Source organism: Eptatretus burgeri, chromosome 5, assembly GCF_056783735.1.
Source record: "Eptatretus burgeri isolate ZD-2024b chromosome 5, Ebu_testis_v1, whole genome shotgun sequence".
In the NCBI taxonomy this organism is placed as follows: Eukaryota; Metazoa; Chordata; class Myxini; order Myxiniformes; family Myxinidae; genus Eptatretus; species Eptatretus burgeri.
The window spans coordinates 110957357-110977595 of record NC_140965.1 but is presented as its reverse complement, the minus strand read 5'-3'; the positions used below and the strand labels follow the sequence as shown (position 1 = coordinate 110977595).

Below are 20239 nucleotides of genomic sequence, written 5' to 3'. Positions count from 1 at the left end.
ACATCCAAAAATAAAATGCAAAAAAAAAAATTTTCCCTCTAACAATTTTTTTTTGGGGGGGGTTGGAAATCACTTAAAACATGCAGAAATGCAAAAAAAATAAAAATAATATCTCTAACAATTTTTTTTGGGGTGGTAACAATTTTTTTTGGGGGGGGTTGGAAATCAAAACATGTAGAAATGCAAAAATATATATTTCTCTATTTGGGGGAGGGGGGTAAGCAATTTTTTGGGGGGGTGGAAATCACTTAAAACATGCAGAAATGCAAAAAAAAAAATTTTCGCTAACAATTGTTTGGGGGGGGTTGGAAATCACTTAAAACATGTATAAATGCAAAATAAATTTCTCTTAATTTTTTTGGGGGGTTAACAATCTTTTTGGGGGGTTGGAAATCACTTAAAACATGTAGAAATGCAAAAAAAAGAAATTCTCTTAATTTTTTTTGGGGGGGGTAACAATTTTTGGGGGGGTTGGAAATCACTTAAAACATGTAGAAATGCCAAAAAAAAATATTCTCTAACAATTTTTTTTTGGGGGGGGGGGTTGGAAATCACTTAAAACATGTAGAAATGCAAAAAAAATAAAAAATTCTCTCAATTTTTTTTTTGTCCAAAATTCAAAGTCCAAAATTTAATGGCATGATCCTTGGACCATACCTAACCATCCCACCAAGTTTCGTAGAAATCCGTCGAGGAGTTTTTCCGTAATACTGTTCACAAACAAACAGACAAACAAGCAGTCATAGACTGGTACTTACGAAATCGTCAACTTGACCTCTGACCTTGTCTAATAAAAGCTGTCTCTCGAGAAGGTAGCGACGCAAACCAGAAGTTTCTACGATGATTCTGTACCAAACCATCAAAAATCGAATGTTTTGGATGTTTGACGTCACTGTGACCTTGACCTTTGACCGATTTTAACCAAAATCTAATCAGCGCGAGCCATCACACTCCTGAATCACGTGGTGCAATTTGACATTGGTAGCTTCTTCCGTTCTCGAGTTATCATTGTTTGGATGTTTGACCTCACTGTGACCTTGACCTTTGACCGATTTTGACCAAAATCTAATTGGCGCTAGCCATCACACTCCTGAATCACGTGGTGTAATTTGACATCGGTAGCTTCTTCCGTTCTCGAGTTATCTGTACCAAACAATCAAAAATCGAATATTTGACCTTACTGTGACCTTGACCTTTGACCGATTTTGACCAAAATCTAATCAGCACTAGCAATCACCCTCCTGAATCACGTGGTGTAATTTGACATTGGTCACTCCTTCCGTTCTCGAGTTATCGTGCCTACAAACAAACAAACACACAAACAAGCAGTCATAGACTGGTACTTACGAAATCTACAACTTGACCTCTGACCTTGTCTTATAAAAGCTGTCTCTCGAGAAGGTAGCGACGCAAACCAGAAGTTTCTACAATGATTCTGTATCAAACCATCATAAATCGTAACGACGACCGAAGCAAAAATCTCCATTTCTCCACGCAATTATACCTTAACGAAACTCAACGACGCGTCTGCTCGAGCGCACTGCATCATGGGACGACCCGTGACGCGTCGAGTGAAATATTTTTTATACAATCTTAAAACGTCTCCAAAACATCCGATTTTTCCCAGAATTTCTACAACCGAGTTTTAAGCGTCCTAAGTGATCGCAAAAACCGAAGACAAAATTAAAATTGAAGTTAAAATGAACTCGTAATGTCGAGCGAAGCAAAAATACTCCATTTCTCCACGTGAATTTACGGAATTATGTTTGACCTCACTGTGACCTTGACCTTTGACCGATTTTCATTAAAATCTAATCAGCACTAGCCATCACCCTCCTGAATCACGAGGTGTAATTTGACATTGGTAGCTTCTTCCGTTCTCGAGTTATCGTGCCTACAAACAAACAAACAAACAAACAAACAGAAACGGAAGGCATCAATATACTTACGAAATCTTTAGATTTGTTAGATTCTTTTAGATCTTTAGATTTCTTACAAATCTTTAGATTTCGTAAGTAACAAACACACAAACAAACAAACAAAAAGGGGTGAAAACAGGAACCTCCATCCATCTGCGAAGATGGCGGAGGTTAATAAGCAAGTATTAATTGTGTCAGGTAGCATTCAATTACTTAGACCATCCCCCATGCAGAGGAAGATGGGCTTTTGCAATCACTTCTGTGTATCTGTGGCTGTCATCAAATTTTCAGCAAAGATTCATTTTGAGAATATGGAGAAGACAAATAATTGTATTAAAAGGTCAAAGTATATTTTTTTCTTTTTACAAGGATTACAAGGAAATTATGCACAGGAGGAGGCTATTCGGCCCGTCATGCCTGCACCACACCAATACCAGATTTAATAAATCCGTCAAAACCCCTTCCCTTCATGTGCAGCCTTTTGGCTGCTGGACTGGGACTCATTTCACCAACCTCGGAAGGATGACAGGCTGAGTCAACCCCCTGGTGTATTAATTCAGCGGCCAATGGGGCTTTAACTCAGGACTCTAGGATCCCAAGCCACCACCCTAACCGCAAAGCCAACACCAGGAAAAAAAGGTCAACATCACCTAAAATTTTCATCCAATTCACCTGAAATTCTAATTTACCTTTTGAGCTTTGTCACCAAATTCTCAACATAGCTTAATTATGAGAATATGGATAAGATAAATGAATAATTTAGCCAAAAGGTCAAAGGTCAGCATCATTTAAAATCATCAATTTTCATCCATTTGACCTGAAATTTTAAGAATTAGCACATTAGGTCACTGAATTAGTTCACCAATCAAAAGTTCGATGCTGATCGTTTCGGTTTTAGATCAAAAGGTTGTGGTCGCCTCTTATCGCAAATTTTTTTTTAGCTGTTTTCATGTATAGCATAAAGAAGAAGAAGAAGAAGAAGAAGAAGAAGCCGAAAAAGAATAAGAAGAGGAGCAGAAGTCGTCTGCATACAAAGTGGACAAGAACAGGCGTTCCATTTTGTTTCCTGTTGATTTTAGGTGTGTGTGTGTGTGTGTGTGTGTGTGTGTGTGTGTGTGTGTGTGTGTGTGTGTGTGTGTGTGTGTGTGTGTGTGTGTGTGTGTGTGTGTGTGTGTGTGTGTGTGTGTGTGTGTGTGTGTGTGTGTGTGTGTGTGTTGCTTACGCATGTCTGGTTATTTTTTTTTGCACGGGTGTGTTTCTGTTTTTGTGCGTTTCTTTTTTTTTCAATCCAATAGATTCCAGTCATTCAAGTTGTTACATTGTCCAACACACAAAATTAGAATAGCTTTTCATTGCAATTTTTAATTCGTGGCATTCAATGTATTAAGTATGCGCGTTGGCCAAAAATTACAACGAAGCAAGAAAAGTTGATCTGCAAAAGAAAATATCCAGTGATCTGCCAGAAAGCATCTCACCTCCTTCTGGTTGTAGAAGCTAACTTGTCCCACAGCCATATCTCCAGTCTTCTTGAGATTTGCCCACGGGGTGTAAACTATCGCAACGTTGTTCATCTTATTTCCTAAGAACGAGCAGTATAAACAGAGGGAACCGGAAAGGGTGGAGAGGGAGATCTCTTAGATTTTCATCAAAAAAAAAATATATATATATATATATAGGCAAATAAATATCTGTTGGAGAAAGCAAACTGATGCCTGTTTCACTTCTCTTCCTTTTCCATCACAAACACTACAACCTCACAAACACTTTATAAATCACTTGAGAGGTGTATAAGGCAATAGCTGTTCAATGTTTCGGCATAGGGAGCAGATCAACGACTCGCTGAAGGTCATTAGTGAGACAGTTTGGTTTTTCTTGACAAATCCAGAGTGATGCGTTCATTTTCAAGATTTGAACGCAACTTAAGAATGCAAACCCTCATATACTGATGCCGGGGATGGCAGTCCAGCAGCATCACCACCACATCTATCGAAAATACACGATTCCGATTTAATTATAATGAGCTGCAGAAACGAGTAAAGCCTCACCCTGAATGCTGTTGGCTTTTACAAGCTGGGTACAGTCTGTGAGCACTTCTGGAGGAATATCATCCATTGTTTGATCCTAGGAACAGGAATAACAAAAGCTCATACACAATACAGTAGTTTTATTATTGTTGAGTGTGTTGTGAGAAATAGCTGGAGATTTATCACCGGAAAAGGTTAAAATATTGTTAGACAGGCAAAAGAAGAAGAAGAATCTATCTCCATTGGCAAACTATGTGACTCGAGATAACAAAACAAATAATGGACATTTTATTAAATGTTCAAAAAAAAAAAAAATGGAGTCAACATTAAAAGTACTGCAGGCAACTAAAATCATCATGTGACCAAAAATCTATGAGCAATTTTCAGTTGTACTTCACTTTGAAATCTGATACGATATTGCTGGAATAGTGTGAAGACCCTCAATTATTCGAGAACAAATCTCCATGCCACATAACCCAAGTGTTGAAATGTCAAGAAAAAGCTTGATAACAAAAATCAGCAATTTATAAATCGAGAGCAGCTGTCCCATCTCACAACAATGGCTTGATTAAAATAAAAAAAAATTATATATATATATATATATATATATATATATATATATATATATATATATATATATATATATATATATATATATATATATATATATATATATATATATATATGGGCAATACCTTTGGGCGCTCACCTGGTAGTGGCTGAATAGGATAACCAGGGAACCACAGGTGGGCGTGCACGACCCACAAAATAAATCTCTATTTTCAGGGCTCAAGCCCCCTTTAAACCCTGATTATTATTTTTTTCAGCCGTAAACAAAATTTGGTACATCACGGGTGATGGGGATTGTGGTCACGTTTCATCAAAACAGTGTGTGTAGTTTCTGAAAAATTGCAAGTGTTTATGGAAGGACATACGGACGGATGACGCGCCGTCCCGTAAACTCCCTGGAACCACGTTCGACCATGTAGAATCTTTTTTTTTCCTTCCTGCACTCTCAACATTCCCAATTTCCAACCTGCATCTCTGATCCAGCAGGGACTTTTGGAATAATGTTTTGCATCAATTATGGTAATATGTAAAGTATGCTGGGTTGATGTAATTTTTTTTTGAACCTTAACCTAATTATCAGCATTTCAACATAACTCGACTCATCAGAACAGAATTGCCATCTCTATATAGCCTAGGCCCCAGAACAAGGCGCATTCACACTTGATTTACGTCATACCCCTCCGGGTTAAATAAAGGTCGAAGTCAAAGGTAGTTTGAAAAAAAGGTTTTGGCATCACTAAATTTTGCCAATGCAGAATCTCAAAGACCACTTGGCATTCCTCGATGTTCTTGCATCATAATAGTGGATCTGCACTGACGTTGTGCACCTAATATTGGATTCGGGTCCTTGACCTACTTTTTTGGATTGTGACCAAAATAACAAAAAACACCGTTCGGATCATAACTTTCATCATATTCCTCCTCTTTTCATGATGTCGAGTTTTATGTACACATTTTAGATGAGGACATATTTTCTTTATTTACCCTTTATTCCTAAATGTTGATGGTTAAGGTCATATGGTGGTCCGAAAAAAAATATGGCCATCATCAGATCACGGGCCAAGTGTAAGTCATGGGCAATCGCAAAGGTTAAACCTCCCCTGGTCAGAGGAGGCTTACCCTTGGCAGTCGCAAAGATATATGTATATACTTGTGGGAGTGCTTACACATTGTGTAAGCATACAAACCGTGCTTCCCCATTGTTCCGGGTCGCTCACATGCATTTGATTTTTCATTTATTTATATTTTCCTCTACGGATGCTTTCCAACGGTTCTGTGATTTTTTCCTGGTGTATCGGCTTCGATGTCCATCGGCACACATTTCAGCTTTCTACGTCACCCGGAAGGTACCGATCTTTAATATCAGTCAGTGAGTCAGTGAGTCAGTCAATGCTTAGAAAGAGCTTTATACGTTTGAGGAAGATGCAGCACCCACAAAGAAAAGATTATAAGCCCTTGCTTAGTATTTTTTTTTTTATGAGAGTGAAATGACTACGGTCAAACACCGTTGAGTGCCTAAGGTGTGAATCCCTGTTGGGGGTGTGGAAGTTGGGAGGAGGGATGTGGTGGTGGAAGGGGAGGGGAGCGGGAGTGTCCAGGAGCAACTATAAGCTCAAATCCATCAATCGCATTTTTTAAATTGTGCGATAGGCTTCGGCAATGGCTGAGGAATGTTGCGACGTTTACACAATTACTGTGACGTCATGACTCACGCGTTATGCACGTAACAATTTACAATCGGTTTTGTATGGTTGATACAATGGTGAAGATGCTCTGCAAGTTCCTCCTCAGCTCATGAGAATATACCAAGAGATTCCACCAGCAGGTCATCTTAACATTATTCTCAGAAAGGAACTTGGACACAAGACATTTGGCCCATTATGCCATATCCACACCAAGACCTCAATAACCCCATCTACCGCAAGTAGTGTTAATTATGCAGGGAAATACCAAGAAAACTAGAGGTCCTAGAACACCTTAACATGTGCAGTCTTGAGAGACAAGGACATGGGTGGGGTCTGCGAGCAGAAAATTTGATTGCCATAATATTTTGTCCAGGTACTGCTAAACAGAAGGATTTTGAAAAAGTGCCAAAAAGACAACTTGTGGTCTAATGTTCAAGTACATAATTAAATTGAAATAAAATAACGATTTTAAAAGCTGTCAAAAAAAAACAAAATTTTGAAGTTTATCGCCACTGATGTCTTATGCACCACCTGATATTAGTTATTCGTATCTGTTGTTTGTGTCCTTTGTGCCATCCTTAAAAACAGTAAGTTTCATGTTTGAAATGATTTTCAATTCTGTTTGACTGCCAGGCAGGCAGACAGAGCAATAAACCAATGTCACCCGTAGGGCGACCCGTATCTTGCCAAAAGGTGACCACGTGTGACTTCTTTAAGGTCACACTGAGGTGAACAGAGCTGCTATCCACCAGGAGCGACGCCTTGAGGAATATCTGCCTACGAGAGATTCCGATGAGAATCGTTCAACAGAGTAACCATGAAAAATATGCGTTTGCCTCATAACATCACCAAATGACGTCATAATGTCTCAAGCTTGATATATCTAGAAAGCACTCATCGAGGTGTTCAATTTGAGGTACGAGACGATATGGTTCCTAAAACTTGAAAATTTGACCTTGGGGTCAAATATGTTTGACCTTAGGTCAACCATGAAGGTCAAGGCCAATCACCACCAAAAATTAATCAGCTGAGCGCCAGACAATGAACTATATTCTCATGAAGTTTGAAGACGATCCGATCAAAATTACTCAAAAAATAAGGGTTTCGTCGACTCCCCTGATTTGTGACAAAGTGACCTTGACCTTCAAAATTTTATGCGCTGAAAGGGACCTCTATAGGCCTCTGATATGCGAAGTTACAAAAATTTCCAATTATAACTGTGCTCTGTAGAATTTTTTATGCGTGATTACAGACAAACAAAAAAAAAAAACATACAAGCTGACTAACATATATGCCTGGTGTTGGCTTAATGGTTAAGGTAGTGGGCTTGGGATCCTAGGGTCCTGAGTTCAAATCCCGCTCAGCTGTTGAATTTACACCAGGTGGGGTTGACTCTGCCTGTCATCCTTCCGAGGTCGGCAAAATGAGTGCCAGCATGCTGGTATACTGTGTCGGAGTGGCGACCCGTCTAGGATTGTTCCCAATAGCCAAGGAGACTGCTTCGGCGGCACCAACGCTCTGCACAGAGTATGGTCCTAATGGATGGATGGATGACTAACATATCTTGCAAAAACTTTGTTTTGGCAAGATAAAAATATTCTCCACTGCCCTCTGCGCATGCGCGATCGAGATGAATTCAGAGCCAAAGGTTTGTTTTCCGTTTCGTGTTAAAAATATAAAATTCAATAGAGGCAGACAGACAGACAGAGTGAACCAATCACTTTACCTGGCTTTTCACTTCGCATGCACAGATAATAATTTGGCAAAGACAATGAAACACAAATGGCTTGTTTTGGAAGCTAACCACAATCTTATAATGCCAATAAAACAATTTACAAAGAGCATGTATTTGTTTAACGTATTTTATGAGTATAATTAAATGAACAATCAAAAGGCAGCAGGATCACAGTTCCAATGTCATACAAGTTAACAATAAAGGCATGCTGTTCGAGGAACTAAATAATACCATGTTAGTGAAACAATACCTTTGGTAACCGCAGATAAACATGGGCAGACGACAGCTTATCAACATGGAACCTATAAAGAAAAACCCAGGAATCAATGAAAATGATTCAACCACAATGAATTGATCAAAGCACACATGTACTCAAAATACAATAATAAACAATATCGTGTTGGAATCAGAAATGTGTACAGTGGTGGTTTATTAGCTAGTGTTCAAGTGCACACAAAGTTAATGCAGGTGAAAAGCTTTGTTTTACATCAAAATATCCTGTGAGACTCCAATGTCAGTCAATGATAAATACATCAAAAACAAGAGAGTATATACCCCTGTCGATCACAATCGGTACAGCGCATCCCTCTGTAGGGCCATTCTTTGAAAAGTGAACCAAATTTGAAAAAAATGAAGTTTGTGCTATAAAATTTTAAGTTGTATATTCATAAAGAGCATTGTCCAAAGTTACATAGGTGTGTATTATAATGAAAATATTATGCATTTTCCCCCTTTATCAGACAACTGAAAAAGTGTCTCATAACTTCCTTTCTGTAGTTTAACATCATAATATGTTTGTCCATATCCATTCAAAAATATTTCTCTTACAAAGAATAGCTTTTATTCAATTATAAGGAAATAATTTAAAAAAAGTTTAATTAACTTTAAATGTCACACACGTGACCACAAACCATGAAAAGTTTATCCCAGTTGAAAACCACAGCTTTGACAATATTAATTTTTCATGTCAAAAGCTAGTTTTATAGTGTCTTTCTATTCACCAAATATGAATTCCCTAAACTGTCATTCTTAAGTAATAAAGAGCTAATTAATTGGTCACACACATGACCACTTGGTCACGTGTGTGACATTTGTTACTCCTGTGAGTATCAGAATGAAGTCCAGAGTGCTTTGGAGTCACTTGATTCTGTCACTTTGTTCACTGCTGCCATCTTCCAGAATGGTAAGTGTGAATCTCATTTGATTGTCAAACACAAATGACAAGGGAAAGGATTCGGTATACACATTTGTAAGATATCTTGCTACCAAAGCTTCAGCTGATGGCTCTATCACATTTTTCACAGATGAGCCATCATCTGAATTCAAGAACAAGTTCATGGCAAAACTTCTCTTGATTTTGGCACAAGAACACAATGCCACATATGAATAGCAATACTTTGCCACATCTCATGGGAAGGGAGTAGTGGATGACATAGGTGGTGCTGCCAAGTCACTTGTTTGGCGTAATGTCATGAGCAAGAAAGCTGATGCTCCAGTTGTCCAGAACTCACAGGACTTTGCAAACCTGGCAACCACACTGATGCCCAATGTCATGGTAAGACATATTTCAGAAGATGAGATAAAGAGTGCCATTCAAGAAGCACAGCCATGGGAAAGTGCAATTCCTGTACCATGTATCAGTAAAGTACATGTTATGCAGGCATCTCCACCTGGTATCTTGAAGTTCTGGCTTACAAGTGGTGTAGCAGACCCAGACATCTCGATCCAGTACAGTGCCCCCACAGAGAGTCTTGACTGGGTTGCTGGGGATTGATTGGTGGTAAGGTTTGACCAAAATCTATTCCCTGGAGAGGTTTTGAGGGTAGTTGGAAATGAAACTGAGGTTAAGGTGATGCACAAGTTTGGGAATTTCTGGAGGTGGCCTCCATCTGAAGAACCAGACATCTTATTCTACACACAAGATCAAGTTGTAAGGAAGATATCAGTGCCTCAGGTGGCAGGATCCAGGGGGCAGTTCAATTTTGATGAAATTTAATATCCATGCAAAGTGATGCATGATGTAGTGGAAGTTCCTTGTTGTTACAGTGGAGGTCATGTCCTTAAGATAAATGAAAGTTGTTATTTAGCATTTGCTGTCAAATAAATGTTTGTGTTTCACCACGAAAGTAGTAGGAGACATTGCCAACGTTGTAGAGAACTCAAGCATCATGATGTGTTAAAACGCCAGACCCGAAAGTTTGTTAATTAGTGAAGTTATAATCAACGTGCTGTTGTCATATAGGTAAAAATAACATTTGTATTGCAGAAAATGATTTACATCTGAAATTCATACATTTTTTTTTCTTGTTATGAATACAATTTGAAACATTTACAAAACTTTGCTTCTTTTGTCTTTATTTCCTGGTTCAGAGACTTACTTTTCACAATATCAGTTAAAATCATGAACAGCAAAAAAATGAGGATTGTTATGTCTTGTTTAGTACATGATATCCATGGCCCACGTGCATGGAGAAAGTACATGTTATACAGGCATCTCCACCTGCCGTACTTGTACATATCTCCTCCATGCATGTCATATCACACATGTGACCATCCAAATGTCACACACGTGACCATACATTGTCACAAAGTAATACATAAAAAATATTTGCAAGAGATTAATCTTATTCATTGGTGTTTTCCTATCCACAGAACGATAATGCATGTCTGCTAGAATTATGAACATTCGAGCTTTTTAAAATTCACAGAGTTTGTAAGATAAAACTGACTTATGAAAAAAATGCTTCCGTGTGAAGTCACACACGTGACCGGTCGTATTTGACCTCTGACCCTAAACAAACATAATCAGCATAACATAAGAAATATTTACTTGATAGATTTTGACATATAGAAGTCTTATTTACAGTACAAAACAATATACCTGTAAGGTTTTTAGAATTAGAAGAAATGCATTCCACAATTTGTAATATTTTTGGTCACACACGTGACTAAGAATGGCCCTGTAGATCACAATCGGTACAGCGCATACCTCTGTAGATCACAATCCGTACAGCGCATACCTCTGTACATCACAATCGGTACAGCGCATACCTCTGTGGATCACAATCGGTACAGCGCATACCTCTGTAGATCACAATCGGTACAGCACATACCTCTGTAGATCACAATCGGTACAGCACATACCTCTGTAGATCACAATCGGTACAGCGCATACCTCTGTACATCACAATCGGTACAGCGCACACCTCCGCAGGGCTGACCAATTTAGGTTTTGTATCCCACTGACAGGCCAGACCTGAATACAGACCTTAAACAAAATGAAATCGACTTATTCGTGTCACACATCCAACTTGTCCAGCAAGTTTCATCCGAATCCATCCAAACTTTATTGAAATATCATGCTATATATTGTTTTTGGGCTCATTTCTCACTGGTGAAGAAGGACTTAAAAGTTTCGATTAAAATAAAAATCATCGGATCCGAATCTTCACCAAAATCCAATCGATTCATCCATGTCACACACCAACCTGTTCTCCAGGTTTCGTCCGAATCCGTACATAACTTTTTGAGATATTGTGATATATATCGTTTTTGGCCCCATCTCTCATTTGTGAACAATCACTCAGAAATTTTTTTTTTAAGAATTGGATCCGGCTGCAGATCTTCACCAAAATCCAATAGATTCATCCTCGTTACACACCCAACCTGTCCATCAAATTTCATCTGAAATTGACCACAACATTTTGAGATATCCTGCACTCAGACAAATAAACAGACAAACAGGGGTGTGAAAACATAACCTGCGTCCACCTTCAGTGGGTCGAGGTAAAAATTACAACCTCAACCATGATGGAAAAAGAGATCACTTGAAGCACTCACCAAATATCCTCTGGAAATCCATATTTAATGAGATCTTCATCTAAAAAATAAAAATAAACATCAAAACACGACATTGATTATATTCATTGAAACACCAGTTTCACGTAAAGTGTAGCGAGAGCTGCATTTTATCAAAATAAGACAAGATTGCTCACTTTCATGCTTGTCTTTTCCCATGTATATGGCAAAAGGTGTTGAAACAACTGAAAAACAAAAATAGATAAATCGATCTCAATGTCAAAATGCATCGTCATTGTTCACACATTGAGGAATTAAGGACAAAGAGAAAAAAAAATCCTCTTATTCTTCTTCCTTCAGTTCCCCCTCTTCTCAAAAGTCCTCTAATCTCCATCATCCTCCCTTATTTCATCCAACCTCTTCCCCTTCACATTTGCTTCAGAAACCTTCCCTTCTATCACCTATCACTCTTTTCTTCGGCTCCACTCATCAAACCTCCTTGTGTATCAATGGAGTTGCCAATTCCAGAAGACAAAAAACCAGAAACACGAGCGGTGTGCGTTTAGGGTGCAACACCTGAAGCCAGAAACGTCCGCACCTTGTAATTAATTGTTGAGATTCTGGTGTGTTGTGTACGGTTGCCTTCCCGACAGTAGTTGGGGAAGGAATTTTGGAATTTGTTCAGGGTGTCGGCGATAGCTCGCCTCCTCTTTGCGAAGGACACCGTGGGGTCTTTCACTTCCACCAACGAATGCTGGCAGACGGGATGCCCGTCTGATACCATCCATCCGAGAGACGACACACACTGAGGAATTGCCCTGCTTGTGAAACACCAGGACGACAGTTTACACCTGGGTCTGTAATCCTTCACAGAGAATACATCTTCCCATTTTATTTAATTCCTTGTTACTTGGCAAAAAAATTAAATATATAAAAATTCACAACTATGTTGATCGCCTCCGTTTGTTTGTGTGTTTGTCTGTCCGCTCGCCTCCAGTCCAAACTGTTCAACCGATTGTTCTGAATTTTTCAGATTAATGTCACCGACCCTGCGACGGTCCCGCATTGAAGTTTCGGAAAATTTGATCGACCAAAAAGGTCGACATAGGCCATTCGGCAAATTTGAGGCAAATTTTCTAAAATCCTAAAATTTCATCCGATTGACAAGAAATTTGAACAGGTTTTGCACATCAGGTCAATGAGTTCAATCACCTATTACTTTTGAGTTTACCATAGGTCAAAAAGGTCAACACAGACCGTAAGGTCAACCCAAAATCGGCCAAATTTTTAAATTGTTTCTAAAATCGTTAATTTTCATGCGATTGACTTGAAATTTGAAAAGGATTTTCACGTCAGGTCGCTGAATTCAACCACCTATTAATTTTAAGGTCAAAAGGTTAACACAGGCATAATTTCTAAAATTTATAGGGCCGAAAATCAAAGATATCACTATATCTCAAAAAGTTGTGGATGGGTTGGATCGGTGACAAGAACAATCAGATTGGATTTTGGTTCAGATCTAGCCCATAGGTGGGATACAAAACATGAACTGTTCCACCTGGCTGAGGTGTGCGCTCCACCGAGTGCCATTCTACTTTGTGCTGTTTTGCCAAGTTGTCACTCAATGAGTGATTTTTCATTTGTTTGTTTGTCATCGTTCCCATGAACCCCCTTCCCAGTACGTACAATGGCAACAAACAATTAAATTGCAATGGATGACAACGCGACACACACACACACACACACACACACACACACACACACACACACACACACACACACACACACACACACACACACACACACACACACACACACACGCACACCAAAAATAGAAATCGTTACGGGATCAGTATTGTTTATTTTTTCTCTCTTTACCTTTACTCATGAAGTAAAACACCATGACAAGGAGAGATTCCTTCCTTTCGATTGATATTCAAAGCTTCGTCGCGTTGTCCGCGTCCTCTCTCTCCTGCTCCGTTTTAACGAGACTTTAAAATGTCTCTTCTTCCCTGTTGTTTAACCGAAGTAGCGACGGAATTTCGCTCTAATAACGAACGTAGGCTTCCATTGATCTTTATCACTCCGCTATGTGTACAACTACAACAATGTTGAAGAGCACTTCCGCCGAATGGTTGTTGTTTCATGGTCACGTGCGCACGAAACTCAACCACAACTAGTACAACCGGCTTGACATGATTAATATCGCGCCCGGTGTTGTTGCCTATATTAAAAACAAAACAATTTCGTCACAAAAAGCGATTATTTTCCTTCAAGTTTGATAAATGGACGGCAGTACGAGACCAGCGAACAGTGCATTCGAGCTTATACGTCGCACGAACGTGCACTCCGAGGAAACCAAAGTACTGGATTGTATTCACAAATTCAGGAAAAAAAATAAGATGAACGCTTTTTCAAATGGCATCCTGATCAAAAGGCTAAACCAAAGGATGTTCAATAAAGTGATTTTTCACTATGGACATAAATATAACATGAAGGGCAGAAAACGATACAGGCCTCAAGTACCACACGCAGTTCACAATACGAGTTATATGATAATATGGAATAGGCAAAGCTGAGAAGCGAACGTAGAATTCTTCTGACTTTACCTATTACCTCAACAATACCTTCACAACAACAACCACACCGCCTAGAACTGAATCTCATCTGAAAAATAAAATCCTCAACATTATCTTCACAACGACAAATACACCGCCTAGAACAGATCTCATCTAAAAAAAATTACCTCAACATTACCTTTACAACAACAACTACACCGCCTAGAGCAGGATTTCATCGAAAAAAAATTAATAATGAAATGAAAACGAGAGATGAACCTTCAGAGTGTAGGCTTTATTCCATTTGATTGAAGCCGCTTCTACGGGCACACCAGGAAATACAGGTTCAGCTAGGAGTACATAAGCAGTAAGGTACACACGTGCAACTAATCACCGCAAAATAAATCAGTATAAGCCCGGAGTCCGATATACTCTCAATTCTCACCATTCAACGAGCACCAAGTGAACCGCCGCCGTAAACGACAATGGCCCTGGGACAATCACCCCCGACCGAGCCGAACCTCAGCTTTATCTATTCCGTGCTCGAGCCGTGCAACATGTGATCACACGTCACGACCTTCAATTCACCACATTTTCCCGTCTTTAAAATGTAACTAGAGGCCCAACTAACGCACCATGATTACTTCAGCGCTACAGGAGTATACATTTCAAGCAACGCGAACTATCTAAACTACAAAAGCATACATGCCAAGCAGTGAGGATTATTTTGAGTTGTAGGAGCATGGTCATGAGCATCGATATATTATGTAACGAGCATATAGGAGCATGAGCATCGAGGATGCCGATAATCCCCTTTACAGATCGAGTCGGCGAGGGGGTATTATCCGTCGACCTCTCCGGGAGTAGATGGCGGTTTCACTTGAGGGAGGCTTCCGATCCTCTTGGTGAGCGTCGACTCGTGCCGGAGATGACTTCCCGATCGCTCTCGGGTGGAACGCGGCAGCTCCGTCGTCACCCTTCTCGGGTGGAGTTCCTGGGGGGGGAACACCTGGGGAGGGGATGTCAGAGGGAGGAGTGCCAGATGGTGGTGTACCTGCGGGAGGAGTACCTGAGGGAGCCAAATGGCGAACCGACACAGTGGTCTCCCTGCCATCCGGGAGCCTGACATGAGCATACTCTGGATTAGTAACGATGAGTTCGACCTCTTCCACCATGGGTTCATACTTGCTTTGTCGTACCGGGCGTTTCATGAACACTGTTCCGGGATGGGTTAGCCAGTTGGGCACCGATTGGCCGTCAACATAACGCCGCTGGTGAGTAAACATTCGTTCGTGAGGAGTTGCATTGGTGGACGTGCAGAGCAAAGAGCGTATGGAATTCAGAGCGTCGAGAAGGGTAACCTCCCACCGCTCGGGGCCCAGTCCTCTCGATTTCAGCGCCAGAGTTACGGCTTTCCAAATAACTCCATTATATCGTTCCACCTGCCCATTACCCTGTGGGTTGTAACCCGTCGTTCGACTAGTTGCGATGCCGTGCTCTCATAGGAATTGTTTTAGCCCGGCCGACATGAAACACGGCCCTCTGTCTGAATGTATGTACGAAGGTTTCCCAAACATAGCGAAGAGGTCAGACAGACATTTCACGACAGTGCCCGAGGTCATATCCGAGCACGGAAATGCGAAAGGGAACCTTGAATATTCATCAACAACAGTGAATATGTATCTGTTGTCTGTCTCGGTCGGCAGGGGCCCTTTGAAGTCAATGTTTAGTCTCTCGAAGGGAGAAGTGGCCTTGATCAATCTGCCAGAAGCCGCGCCATAGAATCTGGGTTTTAGTTCAGCACAAACAGGGCATGAAGCATTCATTTGTTTAATATCTTCAATAGAATAGGGAAGGTTTTGTCTGCGCACGAAATGTGCCATTCTGGTTACCTCCGGGTGGCACAGAGACACATGGTCTTGCAAAGCCCGACTGATTGTCGCCGAACAGTAGACCCGAGAGAAGGTGTCTGCAGCAGGGTTTTCCCTCCCGGGCCGGTAGACTATGTCGTAACTATAGCAAGCTAGGTCTATCCGCCATCTCATAATTTTTTCATTCTTAATTTTCCCGTTATTTTTCCCATCAAACATGAATGCAACGGATCGTTGGTCCGTAACGAGCGTGAAGTGGTTTCCCAGTAAATAATGTCTCCATTTACGCAGCGCTTCGACGATGGCGTACGCTTCCTTCTCTATTGCAGTGTCTCTGCTCGCTTCCAGAGAGAGTTCTCGAGAAGAACGCGACGGGTCGGCCGGACTGATTAAGCGTAGCAGCTATCGCGTGATCAGAAGCATCTGTCTCCACCACGAAGGGCACCGAGCTATCGATCGATAATACCACGGAATTACTGATATCATCTTTGAGGCTGTGGAAAGCTGTTACAACAGCGGCATCTGGTGGAAAGTTTTTGCAATGCACTAGGGGATGTATTTTCTCGGAGTATTGGGAAATCCATCTTGCATAGTAAGCGAACATGCCGATCACCCGGCGCATTGTCTGCAGGTCCTGAGGTGGGGGTAGCTCACGAAGTGGGCGCAATCGTTCAGGATCGGGTTTAATCGTGCCGTCGGCTATCGTGTAGCCGAGAAGGTCAATTGACCTTGCCGAGTATACGCATTTCTCATAGTTGAGAGTCAGATTATATTTTCTAGCAATGCTCAAGAATCTGTCCAGATTCATGTCATTTTCCCCCTGATCCCTACCGCACACTGTGACATTGTCCTCGTAAACAAAAGTGTCTTTGAGGTTTTCATCTGAGATGATGTCGTCCATAACCCGTTGGAAGCAAGCTACTCCATTCGTGACACCGAACGGAATCCTCCTGAATTGGTAGAGGCGTCTACCTGCCTGGAATGCGGTGTAAGGTTTGTCTTCCTCTCGGATGGGAATTTGATGATAGGCGCTTCGCAAATCGATGGTGCTGAATATCTTATAATTGCCACGCATTCGACCATCTCGTCTATGCGCGGCAAAGGGTAGGCATCGATTTGGGTGAAACGATTGACCGTTTGGGAATAATCGACAACCATTCGTTTCTTATGATTCTGATTGGCGGTGACCAACACCTGTGCGCGCCATGGCGAATCGCTCGGTTCTATAATTCCTTCTTCCAGTAATCGCTTGGTCTCTGAAGTGATGAAATTCATATCAGCAGTGGTATATCGCCGCGATTTGATCGCTATCGGTTTACAGACCGGCGACAAGTTAGCAAACAGCTGGGGGGACGTTACCTCTGCGGTGGTCAAAGCATTTAAAATTAGACGAGGTTTGCTTCCTCCAAAGGGTATTTCGACGCTCGTGTGCTGCTTGAGGACATTATGACCCAGAATTACGTCTGCGCATAAATCACGAAGCACCAGTACCCTTACATCCCGATGCGTGTACCCTTTTACGTCCAATTCAACATTGCAGTACCCTCGTACGCGGGACTGTAGTGATGTGGCGGCAATGCATACCGTATTGTTTGTCGGGTGGATCTTCCATTTCCTGCCCTTCACTAGCGAGCTGTTGACGAAACTTTCAGAGCTACCGGTATCAATCAGAGCCTCAGCCATATGCCCGTTAATTCGTACGTTGATGATAGCCTTGGATAGATTCCCCGGTGAGGCTGCAGTTAGTTTCTTTTGTGAGTAGAGAGCCGCAGAAGTGGGTTTATTTCTCCTTAGAGTAGATTTACATACCCTGGCATAATGCCCTTTCTTGTCACAATTCATGCATGTGGCATCTCTGGCTGGGCATTTGTGGCGGGGTGTCTTTTGTACCCACAAAAGAAGCATTTACCAACCAGAGTAGTTGCTGAGGAGTTTGACGAGGTCTGGGTATCCGGCTCCTCGGGTTTTTCTCCATCCCCTATGTCTGGCTGTGTCTGTGCCAGTGGGGTTCCTTGAGTTTCCACCGTAGCGGCGTTCATTAGCAGCATCGGTGTCCCAAATGACTCAGATTGCTGCTGAGCCGTATCCATCGCTCGAGCCTGATCGACTACCTTTTCAAGAGTGGGTTGCGCTTTCTCTAGTAAGCGTTGCCGTATGTGGGCTGATCTGAGTCCTTGGATAAATGCCTCCCGGGTCGCTTCATTTCGGTGTTCCTCGGCGTTTACGGCCCGGAAGCTGCCGTCTTTTCCCAGCTGTTTCAGAGCTTGCAGGAACTGATCGATTGTCTCCCCGGCTGCTTGCTTGCGTGTGTTGAGAAGATGTCGTATGTATACCTCGTTCTTGCGCTTCACGTAGAGCGCCTGCAGCACGTCGATCGCTGCTTCGTAGGTGTCACACTCCGAGAAGAGCCTGTATACGCTGGGCGAGACATGATTCACAAGGGCGGCCAATTTGTCAGCTCCCTCTTCGATGATGGTCAGATAGTGTGAGAAGGAACGGAACCAATGCGACCATTTCATTTCTGAGTCAGTCGCGTTTGGGTCTGCGTCGAACCTCTCTGGTTTGTAGATCTTGTCCATCGTTGGTTGAGAGAGCCGAGAAAACCAAATGGAATAAATTGAAATGAAAACGAGAGAAGAACCTTCAGAGTGTAGGCTTTATTCCATTTGATTGAAGCCGCTTCTACGGGCACATCAGGGAATACAGGCGCAGCAAGGAGTACATAAGCAGTAAGGTATACACGTGCAACTAATCACCGCAAAATAAATCAGTATAAGCACGGAGTCCGATATACTCTCAATTCTCACCATTCAACGAGCACCAAGTGAACCGCCGCCATAAACAACAATGCCCCTGGGACAATCCCCCCGACCGAGCCGAACCTCAGCTTTATCTATTCCGTGCTCGAGCCGGGCAACATGTGATCACACGTCACGACCTTCAATTCACCACAAATATTACCTCAACATTACCTTCCAACGACAACTACACCCCCTAGAACAGGATCTCATCTGAAAAAAAATCCTCAACATTACCTTTACAACAACAACTACACCGCCTAGAGCAGGATTTCATCGAAAAAAAAATTAATATTACCTCAACATTACCTTCCAACGACAACTACACCGCCAAGAACAGGATCTCATCTAAAAAAAAAATTACCTCAACATTACCTTCACAACAACAACTCCACCGCCTAGAACAGGATCTCATCTAAAAAAAAATCCTCAACATTACCTTCACAACGACAACTACACCGCCAAGAACAGGATCTCATCTAAAAAAAAAATTACCTCAACATTACCTTCACAACAACAACTCCACCGCCTAGAACAGGATCTCATCTAAAAAAAAATCCTCAACAATATCTTCACAACGACAACTACAACGCCAAGAACAGGATCTCATCTGAAAAAAAAATCCTCAACATTACCTTCACAACAACAACTCCACCGCCTAGTACAGGATCTCATCTAAAAAAAAAAAAATTACCTCAACATTACCTTCACAGCAACAACTCCACCCCCGAGAACAGGATCTCATCTGAAAAAAAAAATCCTCAACATTACCTTCACAACAACAACTCCACCGCCAAGAACAGGATCTCATACTGTGGTGAATTGAAGGTCGTGACGTGTGATCACATGTTGCCCGGCTCGAGCACAGAAGAGATAAAGCTGAGGTTCGGCTCGGTCGGGGGGATTGTCCCTGGGGCATTGCCGTTTTATGTCGGCGGCTCACTTGGTGCTCATTGAATGGTGAGAATACTGATTGATATATAATGCTGATTGATTTTGCGGTGATTAGTTGCGCGTGTGTACCTTACTGCTTGTACTCCATGCTGCGTCTGTATTTCCTGGTGTGCCCGTAGAAGCGGCTTCAATCAAATGGAATAAAGCCTAAACTCTGAAGGTTCTTCTCTCGTCCTCATTTCACATACTAAAAAAAAAAAAAATTCTAGATTGAACGTAGTATTCTTCTTACATTCGCTTCTGACTTTACATTTAACATTGTTCACAACTGTATACGCAATTTCCGGTTACTTCGGCCTGGATTCGGGATCAGCGATCAAATAACGT

At 41.5% G+C, this 20239-nt stretch overlaps 1 protein-coding gene across 1 annotated transcript in view; it reads right to left on the bottom strand.

Moving 5' to 3' along the window:
- CCDC25 (coiled-coil domain containing 25) overlaps positions 1–13869 on the bottom strand; it is a 28544-nt gene extending 14675 nt beyond the window's left edge. The window contains exons 1-6 of the mRNA XM_085883348.1: positions 13610–13869; positions 11929–11976; positions 11774–11813; positions 8184–8235; positions 3965–4040; positions 3395–3498 (exon numbers count right to left, since the gene is read on the bottom strand). Of these exons, the coding sequence (XP_085739474.1) occupies positions 3395–3498; positions 3965–4040; positions 8184–8235; positions 11774–11813; positions 11929–11976; positions 13610–13634 (345 nt within the window). The 5' untranslated portion in view covers positions 13635–13869. The remainder of the gene's footprint in view (positions 1–3394; positions 3499–3964; positions 4041–8183; positions 8236–11773; positions 11814–11928; positions 11977–13609) is intronic.
- Positions 13870–20239: the final 6370 nt, after the last annotated feature.